We start from the raw sequence: 20,354 nt of genomic DNA, 5'->3' as shown, positions 1-20,354 counted from the left end.
AACATTTAGACACTAGTCATATATGTGCTTAATTACTTCCGTTATTTGTTCTCTGACTCAACTTGCATATAACATCTATAAACTTCCATGTGCCATAGAAAATCAATTAAATGCTTTTACCACCTACTGGTTTTGAAGTTCAACGCACCTACACCACACATCCAGTGTGTGATTGTGGGCAGAGACACATAAAATTGTTCCTTTATGCTCTTGATCAAAAACACCGCCACCAGAGCCACAAATGTATAGCATGAATATGTCCTAAAAAAAACAAAGCCTTTCATCTCTGTTTGCATATAGTTATTTCAGTACACAGGTGCATCTCACTAAATTAGAATATCAAAAAGTTAATTGATTTCAGTTTTTCAATACAAAAAGTGAAACTCATATATTATATAGAGTCATTACAAACAGAGTGATCTATTTCAAGTGTTTATTTCTGTTAATGTTGATGATTATGGCTTACAGCCAATGAAAAGACAAAAGTCATTATCTCAGTAAATTAGAATACTTTATAACAACAGCTTGAAAAATGTTTTTAAAATCCGAAATGTTGTCCTACTAAAATGTATGTTCAGTAAATGCACTCAATACTTGGTCGGGACTTCTTTTGCATCAATTACTGCATCAATGCAGCGTGGCATGGAGGCGATCAGCCTGTGGCACTGCTGAGGTGTTATGGAAGCCCAGGTTGCTTTGATAGCAGCCTTCAGCTCGTCTGCATTGTTGGGTCTGGTGTCTCTCATCTTCCTCTTGACAATACCCCATAGATTCTCTATGGGGTTAAGGTTAGGTGAGTTTGCTGGCCAATCAAGCACAGTGATACTGTTGTTTGTAAACCAGGTATTGGTACTTTTGGCAGTGTGGACAGGTGCCAAGTCCTGCTGGAGAATGACATTTCCATCTCCAAAAAGCTTGTCGGCAGAGGGAAGCATGAAGTGCTCTAAAATTTTCTGGTAGATGGCTGCGCTGACATTGGTCTTGATAAAACACAGTGGACCTACACCAGCAGATGACATGGCTCCCCAAACCATCACTGATTGTGGAAACTTCACACTAGCCCTCAAGCAGCTTGGATTGTGGCCTCTCCACTCTTCCTCCAGACTCTGGGACCTTTATTTCCAAATGAAAATTGGAACTCTGGGGCCTTCTGGAGTGTATCAATGACTGCCGTCTGGAGTGTGTCACTGACTGCCTTCATTGTGCAGCCTACTGAAACAGACTAAGGGACCTTTGTAAATGCGTAGAAAGCCATTGCAGGTGTTTTTTGTTATTAATTCTAATTTACTGACTTTAGTGTTTTCATTGGCTGTAAGCCATAATCATCAACATTAACAGAAATAAACACTTGAAATAGATCACTCTGTTTGTAATCACTCTATATAATATATGAGTTTCACTTTTTTGTATTGAAGAACTGAAATCAATTAACTTTTTGATGTTATTCTAATTTATTAAGATGCACCTGTATGTCCATGTAAAACACGGAAACAAAGGCTCAGGTAAGGTTTTGGAAGTCCTTCTCTATATGCACAGCAAGGTAAAAATGGGGGTATTGTAAATATCTGTTAACAGATTCCTATTGACTTTGGAATGAAACGCTCAAGTGTCAGTTTAGATTTCCAGTAGAAGTAACAGAGAATTGGAAAAATATAGTTTAACCGCTTCCCGACCCCCCACTGTAGATAAACGTCTGCGCTGCCTGGGCTCTGTGCAGCGCGGACGTTTAAAAACGGTGGGTGGTCCCGCAGCGCTAAGGACCCCCAGGGTCTTGCAAGCGCTGCGGGAGCGGTGCAGAGCGATAGCTCTGACAGGGAACATCATCGGGACCTGATTGGATTAGGTCCCAGTGATGTTAACCCTTTGCTGTCTTCTATATGCCGCGATCTATAGTGATCGCGGCATATAGAAGACAGCAGGAGGAGAGGGGGTCGTCCACTTACCTCTCCGACGGCCCCCTTATACCTTCCAGGACCTGACGTTGCTATGGCAGCTGGAGGTCACATGACCGCCTCCAGATCTGCCATATATGGTGTCCTGCCTGGCTCAGCCTGCAGCTGAAGCCAGGCAGGAGACTGACTGTGAAACAGTCAGGGAAGATCTCATGTAATGTAATACATGTCTATTGCATTACATGAGATCAGTGATAAAAATAAAAATTAATGTCCCATGCAGGGACTAAGTAAAAATGTAAAAAAAAATGTTTTTAAACTGTTAAAAAATACAAAATAAATAAATAAAATATTAAACCGATAAATCCGTATATTTATGCAAAAATAAAAAAAAGTACACACATTTGGTATCACCGCGTCCGAAACAACCCGAGCTATAAAACTGTCACACTAATTAACTCCTTCTGTGCACACCGTAAGAAAAATAAATAAAAAACGGAGCAAAAAACTATGCTTTTTCCTCATATCGCCAAACAAAAAGTGGAAAAAAATGCGATCAAAAAGCAAAATGGAAATAAAAATGGTACCACTGAAAACGTCATCTTGTTCCGCAAAAAACAAGCCACCATACTGCTCCATCATCTGAAAAATAAAAAAGTTATACCTCTCAGAATAAAGCAATGCAAAAAAAATATTTTTTATATAAAATGGTTTTATTGTGTAAAAGCGCCAAAACATAAAAAAATATACATTAAGTGTAGTATTGCTGTAAACGTACTGACCCGAAGAATAACGCTGCCTGATCACTTTTAACACACGCAGAACGGCATAAAAAAAAAACTCAAAAAACAATTCTTGAATTGTTGGTTTTTGTTAATTTTACCTCTCAAGAAACGGAATAGAAAGCGATCAAAAAATGTCACGTACCCAAAAATGGTACTAATAAAAATGTCAACTCGTCCCGCAAAAAACAAGCCGTCACATGACTCTGTCGGCCAAAATCTGGAAAAATTATAGCTCTCAAAATATGGCGATGCAGAACTAGATTTTGCAAAAAAAAGCGTCTTTTAGTGTGTGACAGCTGTCAGTCATAAAAACCCGATATAAATCTGGTATCTCTGTAATCGCACCGACCCGAAGAATAAAGTAATCTAATCAGTTATATCACAATAGGAACGGCGTAGAAAATAAATAAAACCAATTCTTCACCTGCTACTGATTAGTTTATTATGTCTCCCAAAGATCGCAGTAAGGCGCAGAGCCTTACATTTATCCTGCGCTCTGCGCTGAGCACTTACCCCAGAGTTTCCGTGTAAATCTCTGAAATATGTGATTCAGCCGGAACCCATGACGGAAGATTCCCTGTAATGAGGCAGATATAGGCCACTGTGGATGCCGTCTGGCCTGTGATCCCACGGTGTCATTTGTTTTAGGCGTGCATAAAAGTGCGGTTGGCCACAGTTTTGTGCACTTCTGGAAAAAAAGGACACCGCTAAACAGAGGCCAGACGGAGTCCAGACTAACTCTGCTGCCCCATTACAGTGAATGGATCCCGCAGGGGTTTCATCTGAATTACATCACTTGGAAATTTAGATGGAAACCCCGATGTAAGTGCTCAGCCTAGAGCGCCGGATAAATGTTACATAAAATGTTCCCAATAAAAGCTTCAACTCAGTCCTCAAAAAAGCTAGTCCCCACTCAGGTCCGTCATCTGTTAAAAATATAAGGGACTTCCAAGTTACTGGTAGCAGAAAGGCTCTGGAAAAGCGAAATGGCCCTTTCCCCCCAAAAGAAATTCAGAAAATTTTGTGCTCCCAAATCCAAATGCCTATTCTACAATAATTTGTTCTCCAATTGTCAAATAGCGCTCCGTCCCCCCCAGATCTCGCCGTATGGCTGAGCCACATATGGGGTATTGACACTTTTAGAAGAAATTGTGTGACACATTTCGGCACCATTTTTACCCATTGCCCTGTGTGAAAATGTAAAATCTGAGGGTAAAACCTTTTTTTGTGGTAAAAATATAATTATGCTTTTTTCACTGCCCAATGGTATAAATTTAAAAATTAAAAAATACTCACTACTTCCCTAGATGAATTCCTTGAGAGGTGTAGTTTACAAAATGGGGTCACTTGTGGGGGTTTCTGCTGTTTCGGCATGTCAGCGACTCTTCAAATGTGACATGGTGTCTGCTGCCTATCCCAGCCAACATAGCGCTCCTTTCTCTTCCGAACCCTGCCGTACACCAAAGCAGTGGTTTTCCCCCACATATGGGGTATCTGCGTACTCAGGAGAAATTGCACAACAAATTTCATGGTGCAATTTTTCCTATTACCCTTTTGATAATGCAAAATTAAGGGATGAAAAACGTTTTTGTGGGAAAAATGTGAAAATTTTATTTTTACAACTCAATATTATAAACTTCTGTGAAGCACCTTGGGGTTCAAGGTGCTCACCACACATCTAGATAAGTTCCCTAAGGGGTCTAGTTTCCAAAATGGTGTCACATATGGGGGGTTTCTACTGTTTAGGAACATCAGGAGCTCCCCAAATGTGACATGGAGTCTGCTAATTATTCAAACAAATTTTACATTCAAAAAGTCTAATGGCGCTCCTTCCCTTCCGAACCCTGCGCCCAAACAGTGGTTTTCCCTCACATATGGGGTATCAGCGCGCTCAAGAGAAATTGCACAAAAAAATTTGGGGTCCATTTTTTCTTGTTACCCTTGTGAAAATAAAAAAAATTGGGTCTAAAGTAACATTTTTGTGAAAAAAGTTAAATGTTCATTTTTTTCTTCCACATTCCAAAAATTCCTGTGAAGCACCTGAAGGGTTAATAAAGTTCTTGAATGTGGTTTTGAGCACCTTGAGGGGTGCAGTTTTTAGAATGGTGTCACTTTGGGGTATTTTCTGTCATAAAGACCCCTCAAAGTGACTTCAAATATGATGTGGTCCCTAAAAAAATGTTTTTGTAAATTTTGTTGGAAAAATGAGAAATCGCTGGTCAACTTTTAACCCTTATAGCTCCCTAACAAAAAAAAATTTTGGTTCCAAAATTGTGCTGATGTAAAGTAGAAATGTGGGAAATGCTATTTATTAACTCTTTTGTGTGACATATCTCTCTGATTTAAGGGCATGAAAATTCAAAGTTTGAAAATTGCAAAATTTTCTAAATTTTTGCCAAATTTCCGATTTTTTTCACAAATAAACGCAAGTGATATCGAATAAATTTTACCACAATCATGAAGTACAATATGTCACGAAAAAACAGTCTCAGAATCAGGGGGATCCGTTGAAGCGTTCCAGAGTAATTACCTCATAAAGTGACAGTGGTCAGAATTGAAAAAATTGGCCTGGTCACGAAGGCAAAAACAGGCTCTGGTGCGAAGTGGTTAAGAGAAAAAGCTCTAGAATTGTTATATATGGGGAATGCAGAAAGAAACAAAGCCGATGCCTCAGGTGAGCTGGTAGGTCCCTTTCCGGCAGATTTCAAATTACTAGGCTTTTTGACTCCTTTTAGGCTTCTTGCTAGATACAAAATTGTAAGCCCTGTATATTGATTTCTAGCACTTATTGATATCCTTCACATTAGCATTTAGTGTTAAAGGGAATGTGTCACCCCCTGGGCGATATCAGACCTTTACTATGGGCATACAGGGTATAGAAAAGTTAATCTATACATACCTGTATGGCCCATAGTAGAGGTTTGATTGCAGAGAAAAGTGTTTTTATCCACTCTGTTTTCTACAGGCTTGGCGTCCCCCGAACGCCAAGAAATCCCGGCCTGTTTATTATTCCCGCCTATATGCTTAGTTACCATATCCCCCCTCCCCTGTATGGCACAGGACCCTGTGACGTGCACTGTGCTCCCTGACCTCCCAGGCATGCGCAATGCGCCACTCACATAGAGCGTGCTTTGTTTCATACCGGCCCCGTCTCTCGGTGCACTGTGCTGCAGGGTTTTATTGCGCAGGCGCCGGGAAGTGACAGTGACTATCCGGCGCCTACGCAATAGAACCTGTGACGTGCAGGGGAGGGGGGGGAATATGGTAATTAATCATATAGGCGGGGATTTCGGGGTATAATAAACAGGCGGGGGTTTCTTGGCTTGTTTATAAAAACACTTTTCTCTGCAATCAAACATCTACTATGGGCCATACAGGTATAGATTTACTTTTCTACAACCTGTATGCCCATAGTAGAGGTCTGATATTTCCCAGGGGGTGACAGATTCCCTTTAAAGGAAATCTGTCAGCAGGATTTCATCCTCAAACTATTTGAAAGAGCTACATGCTCATATAAAGACAAGTCTAGCTAGACCTTTACATGACCAGTCCATTCTTCTGTTACTGAAAAATCAGCGTTTGAATTGATATGCAAATGAGTCTGAAGAACTATTGTAGATCTGAATCCTCTGTCACTCCAGCTCTATTCCCTGGCCTTCGCCACCACAACATACAGGCTGTCAATCAAGCAGGCGGGGCGGTGCTGGCAGGGAATAGAGCTGGAGTGGCAGAGGCTTCAGATGTACAAATAGTTCTTTCGCCTCATTTGTATATCATTTCAAACACTGATTTCTCAGTAATGGAGGAACAAACTGGCCATATAAAGTAATTGCTGGACTTGTCTTTGAACGATCTACATGTGCATATAAATAGTTTAGGGGGTGAAATCTTCTTGACAGATTTTCTTTAACAAAATATAAAAAAAAAAACCAATCTAAAGAACATGGCCATAGACATGAAATTACTGTTATCCAAATGGTTGATGGTAAATCATCTATTGCTTCTTATTTTGCTCAAATTTATTTGGCAAGTTGTGCTATTTCTAACCTGGGGGGGGGGGGGGAGGGGAAGAGGCATTTGGGATTTGAACCCAGACATTGTAGTTTCAGAGGCTGATGCCTTACCATTGAGCTATCCAGTCAAGTGATATTGACTGATAGCTTTTCTTGTCTTATGAGATCAACATTGAAGATACTCAGGGTGACTAAGGCTGACTGCCCACGTAGCGTTTTTCAAGCGTTTATGCTGCGGAATTTCCGCAGCGTAAACGCTTGTTAAACGCTAGGTAATCCGCACCCCATGGTCCCCAAGGGGATTCCGCATGTTCTATGCACATGCTGCGGATTTTTCCGCAGCGTTTATGCTGCGTACAAAAATCCGCAGCATGTCATTTAATTTTGCGGAAGCGCAGCGGAACTCCCGCCATTGACTTGCATTGAGACGCATAGAAACCGCGACTGTACATTTTTACAAGCGGCTTCTATGTGCGGATGGTACCCAGTTCTGGAGGAGAGAAGACTCTCTTCCAGACCTGGGTACCAGTGTACCTGTAAAAAAAGAATAAAATAACAAATAAAGTTTATATTCACCTGCCCGGCGGCTTCTCTCTGAATGCCGGCATCGCTTGAGGACCTGCGGTGACGTCACAGTCATGTGACCGCAGGCCCTTCACCGCTCTGTCTCGCGATATGCCGGCATCCAGGAACCAGACAGGAACGAGCGCTGCAGCACACACCGGGGCCTCGGGGGTGAGTATAGCTTTATTTGTTTTCATTTTTACGGTTCACACTATATAAATCCATGCTGTTTGCATGGATTTATACAGTGTGACCTAGTTGTCAAGCACTTTCCAAGTGATGCTATCGCCTGGAAAGCGCTTGTCAATCTGCATGCGGAAACGCATGTGAATCCGCATGTGGATCCGCATGTATTCTGCAGGAAAAACGCATGCACAATCTGCATGCGTTTTTTCTGCCAGGGAGATGCAGAAATGCTGCAGAAATTTTCTGCTTCATTTCTGCATCGTGGGCACATAGCCTAAAAGTCTTTGTGATTCTGATGTTTGAAGAAAGTCACACATCAAAATCAAGTTTTTTTCTGTTAATGTTGATGATTATGGCTTACAGCTACAGCCAATGAAAACACAAAAGTCATTATCTCAGTAAATTAAAATAATTAACAAAAAACACCTGTAAAGGCTTCCTAATTGTTTAAAAAGGTCCTTTAGTCTGTTTCAGTAGGCTCCACAATCATGGGGAAAACTGCTGACTTGACAGATGTCCAGACGGCAGTCATTGACACACTCCACAAGGTCCCAGAGTTCCAATTTTCATTTGAAAATCAAGGTCCCAGAGTCTGGAGGAAGAGTGGAGAGGCCACAATCCAAGCTGCTTGAGGTCTAGTGTGAAGTTTCCACAATCAGTGATGGTTTGGGGGGCCATGTCATCTGCTGGTGGAGGTCCACTGTGTTTTATCAAGACCAAAGTCAGCGCAGCCGTCTACCAGGAAATTTTAGAGCACTTCATGCTTCCCTCTGCCGACAAGCTTTTTGGAGATGGAAATGTCATTCTTCAGCAGGACTTGGCACCTGTCCACACTGCCAAAAGTACCAATGCCTGGTTTAAAAACAACAGTATCACTGTGCTTGATTGGCCAGGAAATTCGCCTCACCTTAACCCCATAGAGAATCTATGGGGTATTGTCAAGAGGAAGATGAGACACCAGAACCAACAATGCAGACAAGCTGAAGGCTGCTATCAAAGCAACCTGGGCTTCCATAACACCTCAGCAGTGCCACAGGCTGATCACCTCCATGCCACGCCACATTGATGCAGTAATTGATTCAAAAGGAGCCCCGACCAAGTACTGAGTTTATTAACTGAACATACATTTCAGTAGGCCAACATTTCAGATTTTAAAAACATTATTCAAGCTGTTGTTTTAAAGTATTCTAATTTACTGAGATAATGACTTTTGTGTTTTTATTGGCTGTAAGCCATAATCATCAACATTAACAGAAATAAACACTTGAAATAGATCAATCTGTAATGACGCTATATAATATGAGTTTCACTTTTTGTATTGAAGAACTGAAATAAATTAACTTTTTGATGATATTCTAATTTAGTGAGATGCACCTGTAGCTTTACTGAACTGAGTTTATAGCTCAGTGGTTGGCGCATTGGCTTCTCGACGTAGAGTTCTGGGTTCAAGTCCCATCAACGAACAGTGAATATTTTTTTATTATTATTACAGTTGTAAAAGTCACTTGTCAGAATCACTTGTCACACAGGGTATTTAGCCTCAAACTGACATCATTCTGATGTTTGATTTTGATATTTGATCATGTCCTAAAATGGACACTGTACATTTGTCCAGCACAACCTCCTAGCTCTTCTGTGAGTCTATTGGTAACATTCTCTCTTATGCTAATAGGTTACTATGGCATGTGCATGCCTGCTGCGCTGACCCAGCCGTCCAACCTGCAAAATCCTTTCCCACTACTGCCAACACTGCAGAAACTTAATCTGAGCCAACAACACAATGAATTTAGCTTTTTGTGACCCAATCTATCATATTGTCTGGCAATGATTTCCCTCAGGATGTCACTTGGATTTGTCATGCAGTCAACATACAATATAACAGCCGCAAATCTATCGCATCACCAAGACTAACGAAATGGCATTAAACATACCTTAGTATGTTGTAGCTGAAGAATAAAGCTGAATATGCCATAAAATTGCATTGCTGTAACATACTGTATGCGAGAGCATAATTCTACCTAGCGATTGCACCTTCCTGGTAGCACGCAGTATATATACAGAGGTGGCCAAAAGTATTGGCACCCTTGCAATTCTGTCAGATAATACTCAGTTTCTTCCTGAAAATGATTGCAATCACAAATTCTTTGGTATTATTATCTTCATTTAATTTGTCTTCAATGAAAAAACACAAAAAGAATTGTCCTAAAGCCAAATTGGATACAATTCCACACCAAACCTAAAAAATGGGGTGGACAAAAGTATTGGCACTGTTTGAAAAATCATGTGATGCTTCTCTAATTTGTGTAATTAACAGCACCTGTAACTTACCTGTGGCACCTAACAGGTGTTGGCAATAACTAAATCACACTTGCAGCCAGTTAACATGGATTAAAGTTGACTCAACCTCTGTCCTGTGTCCTTGTGTGTACCACATTGAGCATGGAGAAAAGAAAGAAGACCAAAGAACTGTCTAAGGACTGGAGAAACCAAATTGTGAGGAAGCATGAGCAATCTCAAGGCTACAAGTCCATCTCCAAAGACCTGAATGTTCCTGTGTCTTCCGTGCGCAGTGTCATCAAGAAGTTTAAAGCCCATGGCACTGTGGCTAACCTCCCTAGATGTGGACGGAAAAGAAAAATTGACAAGAGATTTCAACGCAAGATTGTGTGGATGGTGGATAAAGAGCCTCGACTAACATCCAAACAAGTTCAAGCAGCCCTGCAGTCCAAGGGTACAACAGTGTCAACCCGTACTATCCGTCGGCGTCTGAATGAAAAGGAACTGTATGGTAGGATACCCAGGAAGACCCCACTTCTTACCCTGAGACATAAAAAAGCCAGGCTGGAGTTTGCCAAAACTTACCTGAGAAAGCCTAAAACGTTTTGGAAGAATGTTCTCTGGTCAGATGAGACAAAAGTAGAGCTTTTTGGCAAAAAGCATCAACATAGAGAGTACAGGAAAAAAAAGAGGCATTCAAAGAAAAGAACACGGTCCCTACAGTCAAACATGGCGGAGGTTCCCTGATGTTTTGGGGTTGCTTTGCTGCCTCTGGCACTGGACTGCTTGACCGTGTGCATGGCTTTATGAAGTCTGAAGACTACCAACAAATTTTGCAGCATAATGTAGGGCCCAGTGTGAGAAAGCTGGGTCTCCCTCAGAGGTCATGGGTCTTCCAGCAAGACAATGACCCAAAACACACTTCCAAAAGCACTATAAAATGGTTTGAGAGAAAGCACTGGAGACTTCTAAGGTGGCCAGCAATGAGTCCAGACCTGAATCCCATAGAACTCCTGTGGAGAGATCTCAAAATGGCAGTTTGGAGAAGGCACCCTTCAAATATCAGGGACCTGGAGCAGTTTGCCAAAGAAGAATGGTCTACAATTCCAGCAGAGCATTGTAAGAAACTCATTGATGGTTACCGGAAGCGGTTGTTCGCAGTTGTTTTGGCTAAAGGTTGTGCAACCAAGTATTAGGCTGAGGGTGCCAATACTTTTGTCTGGCCCATTTTTGCAGTTTTGTGTGAAATGATCAATGATTTGATTTTTGCTTCATTCTCTTTTGCGTTTTTTGCTTGCAAGCAAATTAAATGAAGATAATAATACCAAAGAATTTGTGATTGCAATCATTTTCAGGAAGAAACTGAGTATTATCTGACAGAATTGCAGGGGTGCCAATACTTTTGGCCACCACTGTAGCACTACATAATTTTACATGGCATAGCATAAGAGCAATAATAGGGTCAACAGTAATCCTTAGTAGCCAATTAAGGATATATCAGAAAGGCTATACTGCATATAAATGGTGATGAAAATTGCCATAATTGTCTCAATGAATGGTAATGTAAATGTTCAGGCAGTAATCATGGCACCATCAGCTGATTGGGCAGAAGGTAATGCAATAATATATTGTAGAGGTAGTTACTCCTCTCTTCCAGCTAATAATACTTCTCAATATTACTAATATTTTAGCTTTAGGATTATGGTCACAATATCCAGACCTCTGGTCTTTGATCAACATAGGACCCTATGGTGCTCTAAGTCCAGTGGATATGTCAAAGGCAGCATGGGTGATAACATACATTATGACCAGCCAAGAGTGACCTTAGGCCAGGGATGTCAAACTTAAACACACAAAGGGCCAAAATGAAAAACTTAACAAGGTTGCGGGCCAACCAGTATACAGTATAATGGGCCCCACATAGTCCTCCATATAGAATAATGGGCCCCACATAGTCCTCCATATAGAATAATGGGCCCCACATAGTTCTCCATACAGAATAATGGGCTCCACATAGTTCTCCATACAGAATAATGGGCCACACATAGTTCTCCATACAGAATGGGCCCCACATAGTTCTCCATACAGTATAATGGGCCCCACATAGTGATCCATACAGTATAATGGGCCCCACATAGTCCTCCATACAGAATAGTGGGCCCCACATAGTCCTCCATACAGAATAATGGGCCCACATAGCTCTCCATACAGAATGGGCCCCACATAGTTCTCCATACAGAATAATGGGCCCCACATAGTGATCCATACAGTATAATGGGCCCCACATAGTCCTCCATACAGAATAGTGGGCCCCACATAGTCCTCCATACAGAATAATGGGCCCCACATAGCTCTCCATACAGTATTATGGTCCCCACATAGTTCTCTATACAGAATAATGGGCCCCACATAGTCCTCCATACAGAATAATGGCCTTACATAGTCCTCCATACAGAATAATGGGCCCCACATAGTCCTCCATATAGAATAATGGGCCACACATAGTTCTCCATACAGAATAATGGGCCACACATAGTTCTCTATACAGAATAATGGGCTCACATAGTTCTCCATACAGAATAATGGGCCACACATAGTCCTCCATACAGAATAATGGGCACACATAGTTCTCCATACAGAATAATGGGCCCCACATAGTCCTCCATACAGAATAATGGCCTTACATAGTCCTCCATACAGAATAATGGGCCCCACATAGTCCTCCATATAGAATAATGGGCCACACATAGTTCTCCATACAGAATAATGGGCCACACATAGTTCTCTATACAGAATAATGGGCTCCACATAGTTCTCTATACAGAATAATGGGCCACACATAGTTCTCCATACAGAATAATGGGCCACACATAGTTCTCTATACAGAATAATGGGCTCCACATAGTTCTCCATACAGAATAATGGGCCCCACATAGTCCTCCATATAGAATAATGGGCCACACATAGTTCTCCATACAGAATAATGGGCCACACATAGTTCTCTATACAGAATAATGGGCTCCACATAGTTCTCCATACAGAATAATGGGCCACACATAGTCCTCCATACAGAATAATGGGCCACACATAGTTCTCTATATAGAATAATGGGCTCCACATAGTTCTCCATACAGAATAATGGGCAACACATAGTTCTCCATACAGAATGGGCCCCACATAGTTCTCCATACAGAATAATGGGCCCCACATAGTGATCCATACAGTATAATGGGCCCCACATAGTCTTCCATACAGAATAGTGGGCCCCACATAGTCCTCCATACAGAATAATGGGCCCCACATAGCTCTCCATACAGTATTACGGTCCCCACATAGTTCTCTATACAGAATAATGGGCCTCACATAGTCCTCCATACAGAATAATGGGCCTCACATAGTGCTCCACATAGTCCTCCATACAGAATAATGGGCCCCACATAGTCCTCCATACAGAATAATGGGCCCCCATAGTCCTCCATACAGAATAATGGGCCCCACATAGTCCTCCATACAGAATAATGGGCCCCCATAGTCCTCCATACAGAATAATGGGCCCCACATAGTCCTCCATATAGAATAATGGGCCACACATAGTTCTCCATACAGAATAATGGGCCCCACATAGTTCTCCATACAGAATAATGGGCCCCACATAGTTCTCCATACAGAATAATGGGCCCCACATAGTCCTCCGTACAGAATAATGGCCCCACATAGTCCTCCATACAGAATAATGGGCCCACATAGTCCTCCATATAGAATAATGGGTCACACATAGTCCTCCATACAGTATAATGGGCCCCACATAGTCCTCCATACAGAACAATGTCCCCACATAGTCCTCCGTACAGAATAATGGGCCCCACATAGTCCTCCATACAGAATAATGGGCCCACATAGTCCTCCATACAGAATAATGGCCTTACATAAGGTTGGTGATTCTGGTGTCGGTGGCCAGATTTGGTCCACGGGCCAGAGTTTGACATGTATGCCTTAGGCCAATGGCGGTGTTTTGGTTTGTATTTTGCATCAGAATTTGTATGTAAACCAGGATTGGAGCACAAATAGTAAAAGGTATAATGTAAAGACTTGCACTTGTTCTGTACCTATGCTACACCCGGAACAATGATTAAAATACTACCATGTAATAGTAATAGTGGCCATAATGTGATAACAAGATGTTCTTAGGAATGGAAGGCAATAAAGACCACAGTACAAGTCATTTGAGATGGAGGATTGGTTCAAGGCTATTATATCTGTAGGAAGGGAGACCAAGAAGTTAGCCTGTGGCCAGGACGCAATGATGACTAGTATTGGAGAGAATGTCATTTCATCAAAATATTCACCAAAAATCATCAAGAAGCCAGGCTATACAGAGCTCAGCGAACTGGTAGAACTGCAGCAGAAAGCATAGTAATGTTATCTAAATTACAGCAAGCAGCGCAGTAAGTGATACATCACTGGAATCTCTTACCCCTACATCATGCTGCTCTCAGATTATGTAGCAATAACATGGTTACAGATTCCCAATAAGCCTGCATCAATGGTAAACCTTCTGAAATCCTGTAAACGACACATGTCAGGATTGTGCTGTCTTTCTGCTGATTGATCATTAGTGGCTACTGTCATGGACTTGCCCTTCTCTAATATGGCTGATTAGTTTGAGCACATGAAACTAATGCACTGAGTTTTGTGTGAAGCTCTCTGTCTAGATCCAGTCTTCAACTCCTGCAAACTATCTTCCAGGACTCTTCTACTCCTTACAGGGTCTTCTCCTTCTGTTTCAAGCTACTTCCCCCAAGGACATAATTTACTACTTTGCTTTGTCCTGCTCATGCTCTTCAGGCAGCTGGACTACAGCAATTCTTCAGCAGCATCATAACATGAATGTATTGTACAAAAAAAAAATCAACTTTGTGTCATTGATTTTTCACAAGAATTCTGCCCCACCATGTATTTCCTATAAGGACCTTATAGGCCATAACATAATGATGCTCAGGTCTCACGATTGGCTATAATCCATGCCAACATTAAAAAAAAAACAGACTCAAATTATCTCCTGACCTTTGCAGGGCAATAAATTTAGCACAAAATAACAAAAATATATTGTATAACTATAGATCAGTGCAGTCATCAAAAAGCCTGTACAGCATATACTTCTATTCAAACCTGCCTCACCTACAAATATTGGGTGCCTCTCATTAGAGCTATGTTCATACGTATTTGGTTGTGGTCCGGGTTTTTTTTGCCACTTCAAGAACATCTGGTTTCCGTGATTTTTAAAAAACGATCGCAGGCAAAAAAAACACTCAATGGCCGCAACATGGCAGTCTAAAAAGGCGATTACTAAGTCATGACCCGAAGCCTGCTGGAGCAGGATGCAGTATACTTATAAGGAGGTGCACGCCTCTGCGTAAGTTTGACACATTTTGGGCTGTCTGTGCACAACAAACTGGAAACTAAGCTGGTGTGGATTTCTGCTAAACTTTCTGTTGGTTCAAGCCCTGTCCATTTTTATAAAAGTGTCACAAGTGCTGTATAATTGCAAAAAAGTTTCTGAGTAAAATAGATAAGCATCAAAATTTGTGTCTTTTTTTCTTCCAAACAACTGATGCAAAATTCTTAAAGGGAGTCTCTCGGCAGGTTTTTGCTTTGTAATCTTTGAGAGCACCATAATGTAGGAGAAGAAACCCTGGTTACAGTGATGTTTCACTTACTTAGATGTGTTTAGTTATTTCAATCCAATCAGTTATTTATCAGCAGAAGATTCTCACTTCAGGACAACTGTCCAACCCGGCCCCCAACCCTGATTAGCAGCTTTCTGTCACGATACATTGTATCCAGGATGCAAAGTGGACGAGGAATACTCAGCTGTACTAACTTCAGCAGAGAAATCTGAGACTCTATCATAACTGCTGCACCCAGTAAACTAAGTGATTCATCCCTGGAATCAGGGTCTCTGTCCCTGCCTCATGCTGCTGTAACATTACTTAGCAAAAAACGGCTGACAGATTCCTTTTAATAAATCTCTTCCTAAAAAAGTACAGTACTTGTACAGTACTATTTAATTTAAAAAAAAAATTGTTTTTGCATCATTCTACATTAAGAATAACAATTTGTGAGAGGATTTGATAAAACTTTTGTTTTAGTAGCGTATTGACCAATTTAATTTACTTGAAATTTGAATCAGATGTTTGGTTTCTATATCTGTTATTTCACTTTTTTTTTTTTTCAATTACTAGATGTCAGATTTCCAAGACATACCTTAGTTTACAACTGACATAAACAGTTCATTATCGTCAGTCTTATGGTATATATGTATGTGTGTTATCTTGTCATTTTTACATTGTGTGTTCTCAAATCCTAAAGCTAAAAGGTCTATTTTATGTCTTTTTACAGCATGAAAGATTAGCAAGGTAAGATACTTTTCTTATTCATTTGTGTGAATCAGTGACAAAGCCATAGAAGTAAACACACGAGCTGTGCTTGTTGTAGAATCCACAAATCACAATATATCTGTCACATATGATGATGGCATAACATTTCTAATTTCCAGATGGTTTCCTATGTCACCTGACAGCATAAAGTGACAGGTTCAATTCACATGTTTACAGGGGTTCTCCAAGAATATGATATAATGGCCCCTTTTTCGTAATTCAAACAGCAGCCCACCCTAGTCACGTGTCAGCATAGGTTGCAGTCTGAAACAACACTTTTCGAAACCAGTGTCTCAACTTGACAGAAGAGCGGTATCGTAAGCACGCGTACCTCTGTGATATGCCGGAGCATGGCTATAATATGTGCAGTCAGTCAGCAAGAAGATTTATTTTTTTCTCATGTCACAGAGCTGCTCCAACAGCTCACTGAGGTATTTTACAATACTGAACTTCTGTCAGTTGAGACACTGATCTTGAGCTTTTTCTTCAGACTGCAGCCCATCCTGACACGTGACTAGGACGGGTTGCAGTTTGAATTACATGACAGGAGTAATGTTATTACATTTTTGGAGAATCCTATCAAGCAAAGTTTGTTAATGGATAGTGACCATTCTGAATGTAGGAGAAGGTCAACAGGGTTCATAAATTGTGTGGTAGTCTGCTGCGTGGAAATTAGCGCATGCATTTATATCATGAATTGCCACGATTTTGCAATGCAGTTACAGGATGCGTAGCTTATACAGGTGACATATGTAAAATTGTGTTTCACTTGTAAAAATGGAGACCCAATAACCATAATGCAAAACGCTTGATTCTGTACCCCAATGTGTGAACCCAGTCTACAGTTTTATTGTTGATCTTCTCTCATTGTGTCACCTTAAAAAATCATTATAGGTTTCATGATAGCCATGAATCAAGCTTGCAAGAACAGTCTTTATGGTTCAATAAGAACCATCATCAGAAAACGACATAGTTTGGCAATTTTTTTTCACATCACAATTTTTATTTGAACAAAACAAACAAAATTTGTAATCTTGCAATTTCTATAGTTGCTATTGGTTTATTTTTAGACCCATACTTCCTGTCCTTTCAGGAAGCGTTTCCATTCAGGCTCTTTATTAGAGGCAGGAATACAATAACTGATAACAGCTCTATACATGGCTGATAACACAGGATCCACCAATAACAAAAGGCGATGTCACACGTGACTCTGCTCCCCCTATTTCACAATGATCTTTGCTCAGCCTCATTAGATGTTTCAATTCAAAAGATAGTGTTGGGATTCGATCATTGTTTGTCTGTAACTTTGTTATTTCCTGAAACACTAGGAAGTTAAAGTCTAAAAAAGCCCCAGTGGCCAGTGTGAAAATTGGAAGACTTAAGCCCCCGTCTCACATACCGAGATCGCTAGCGAGATCGCTGCTGTGTCACGGTTTTGGTGACGCAACAGCGACCTCACCAGCGATGTCGCTACGTGTGACACTTTGCAGCGATCAGGCCCCTGCTGTGAGGTCGCTGATCGCTGCAAAGTGTCCTGGACCATTTTTTGGTCGTTGCTCTCCCGCTGGTCAGCACACATTGCTGTGTGTGACCAGCGGGAGCAGCGATCAGGCTGGTAACCATGATAAACATCGGATTACTAGGGGCACACGCGCACTTAGTAACCCGCTGTTTATCATGGTTACGAGCCTGCTAAAGTGAGCGGTAACCTCCCGCTCACCGTAGCAGAGTGGTAACCATGATAAACAACGGGTTACTAGGTGCGCGTGTGCCCCTAGTAACCCGATGTTTATCATGGTCACCAGCCTGTTCCTGCTTCAGCAGGCTGGTAACCAGGAGCAGGACATCGTCGATAGATTCTTTCCACGATGTCGCTGCTCCTCTGATCGTTGGTGAGCCTGCCTGTTTGACAGCTCACCAGCGACCACATAGCGACGCAGCAATGATCCCTGACAGGTCGTATCGTTGTCGGGATCGTTGCAGCGTCACTAAGTGTGACGGGGCCTTTATATATTTTTTTATTTTTAATACAGATTGTGATTAGTGATGAGCGAGCACTAAAATGCTCGGGTGATTGATGCTCAGGTCGAGCACATTGGAATACTCGGGTGCTCGACCCGAGCAACGAGCCCAATGTAAGTCTATGGGAAACTCCAGCATTTTTCAGGTGGCTCCCCCCGTCGGTCTGCAGAGGGCCTAAAAATTGCCCAAATCGATGGGAACAGTGCTCAGATGACATGGAGACAGCATGGGGAAGACCCCTGGAAGCATTTCTGACTCCCAGATCACTGCTGTCAACAATGTTGTCAGAGGTATTACGCCACTTTTACGGACTCACAATGAAACATACAAAAACGAAACCGATATGGATTTTCCTGGGAAATATGTTAAGGAACATCCTTTCCAGGTTAATAACTTGTATATAAAGCAAAATAAAAAAACAAAAAACAAAAATGCTCCTCCACACCCTGGGCTATGTTCACACGTAGCGTTTTTGATGCGTTTTTTCACTTTTGCATTGCTTTCAACAGTGACAAATGCATTCATCAGGAAATGTCATTTTAACATTTTACAACCTTATCTGGCCATGTGGTGTGTGAGATATCATCAGACACATCGTGTTTCATTTATGAAGGAGGGACTCTGAGAGTCACAAAGCCTATTTTTATAGGGCCATCAGGCGGCCTTTACTATTCTTAGAGAGCCATCAGCCGGCTATGTTTCATTGTTCCCATTACTAAAGAGTGGGTCTCCTATACTGTTATTGCGTGTTCAGTGAGTGGTAGGGCTGACCAAAATTTGGACTCACCCCAAAACCACTTTGAAAATTTGGATGCACCCCAATAACCCTTTGAAGAGACTTAGAGGAGGGCCTCCTGAAAACAATATTCCTATTATTAGGAAGTAGGTCTCCCATTGTGTTTGCCTATGCAGTGAATGCAAGGGTTGCCAAAAATTTGGAGGCACTCCAATGCCCCTTGGAAGTGACGTAGAGGGCCTCATAAAAAAATATTCCCAATATTAGGAAGTAGGTCTCCCATAGTGTTGGCCTATGCAGTGAATGCAAGGGCTGCCAAAAATTGGGAGTCACTCCAATGCCCCTTGGAAGAAACGTGGAGGAGGGCCTCATAAAAAAATGTTGCCATTAGAAAGGAGCGGGACTCCTATACTTGTAATGCCCTTGCACTAAGTGTATGGGCTGACAAACATTTACCCCTGGGGGGTATACAGTCATGGCCAAAAGTATTGAGAATGAGACAAATAGTAATTTTTCCAAAGTTTACTGCTTCATTTTTTGTAATGGCAATTTGCATATACTCCTGAATGTCAAAGAGTGATCAGCTTCACAGCAATTACTGTACTTGCAAAGTCAATATTTGCCCAGAAAATGAACTTTAACCCCCAAAACACATTTCAACATCATTGCAGTCCTGCCTTAAAAGGAGCAGCTAACATCGTTTTAGTGATTGATCCATTAACACAGGTGTGGGTGTTGATGAGGACAGACTTGGCGATCAATCAGTCATGATTAAGTAAGAATGACATCACTGCACACTTTAAAAGGAGGCTGGTTCTTGGTATCATTGTTTCTCTTCAGTTAACCATGGTTATCTCTAAAGAAACACGTGCAGCCATCATTGCACTGCACAAAAATGGCCTAACAGGGAAGAGTATCGCAGCTACAAAGATTGCACCTCAGTCAACAATCTATCGCATCATCAAGAACTTCAAGGAGAGAGCTTCCATTGTTGTCAAAAAGGCTCCAGGGCGCCCAAGAAAGACCAGCAAGCGCCAGGACCGTATCTTAAAACTGTTTCAGCTGCGGGATCGGACTACCAGCAGTGCCGAGCTTGCTCAGGAATGGCAGCAGGCTGGTGTGAGAGCTTCTGCACGCACTGTGAGGTGGAGACTCTTTGAGCAAGGGCTGGTTTCAAGGAGGGCAGCAAAGAAGCCACTTCTCTCCAGAAAAAACATCAGGGACCGACTGATATTCTGCAAAAGGTACAGGGAGTGGACTGCTGAGGACTGGGGCAAAGTCATTTTCTCTGATGAATCCCCTTTTCGATTGTTTGGGACATCTGGAAAACAGCTTATTCGGAGAAGAAGAGGTGAGCGCTACCACCAGTCTTGTCTCATGCCAACTGTAAAGCATCCTGAAACCATTCATGTGTGGGGTTGCTTCTCAGCCAAGGTAATCGG

The 20,354-nt window shown here is 41.7% G+C and overlaps 1 protein-coding gene across 5 annotated transcripts in view; it reads left to right on the top strand.

The window, feature by feature from the left end:
* PPP1R12B (protein phosphatase 1 regulatory subunit 12B) overlaps positions 1-20,354 on the top strand; it is a 59,839-nt gene that overhangs the window by 20,624 nt on the left and 18,861 nt on the right. For 3 of the 5 annotated variants that reach the window (XM_073666851.1, XM_073666852.1, XM_073666853.1), the window contains exon 2: positions 16,117-16,133. The exons of the other annotated variants lie outside the window; for them this stretch is intronic. In XM_073666851.1, the coding sequence (XP_073522952.1) occupies positions 16,117-16,133 (17 nt within the window). The remainder of the gene's footprint in view (positions 1-16,116; positions 16,134-20,354) is intronic. 5 annotated transcript variants of the gene reach the window in all.

The sequence above is a fragment of the Phyllobates terribilis genome, unplaced genomic scaffold (assembly GCF_046119375.1).
Source record: "Phyllobates terribilis strain yellow unplaced genomic scaffold, ASM4611937v1 Scaffold_2__4_contigs__length_985480577, whole genome shotgun sequence".
In the NCBI taxonomy this organism is placed as follows: Eukaryota; Metazoa; Chordata; class Amphibia; order Anura; family Dendrobatidae; genus Phyllobates; species Phyllobates terribilis.
Note: the sequence above shows the minus strand (reverse complement) of the source record. Positions and strands in the feature narration are given on the sequence as shown.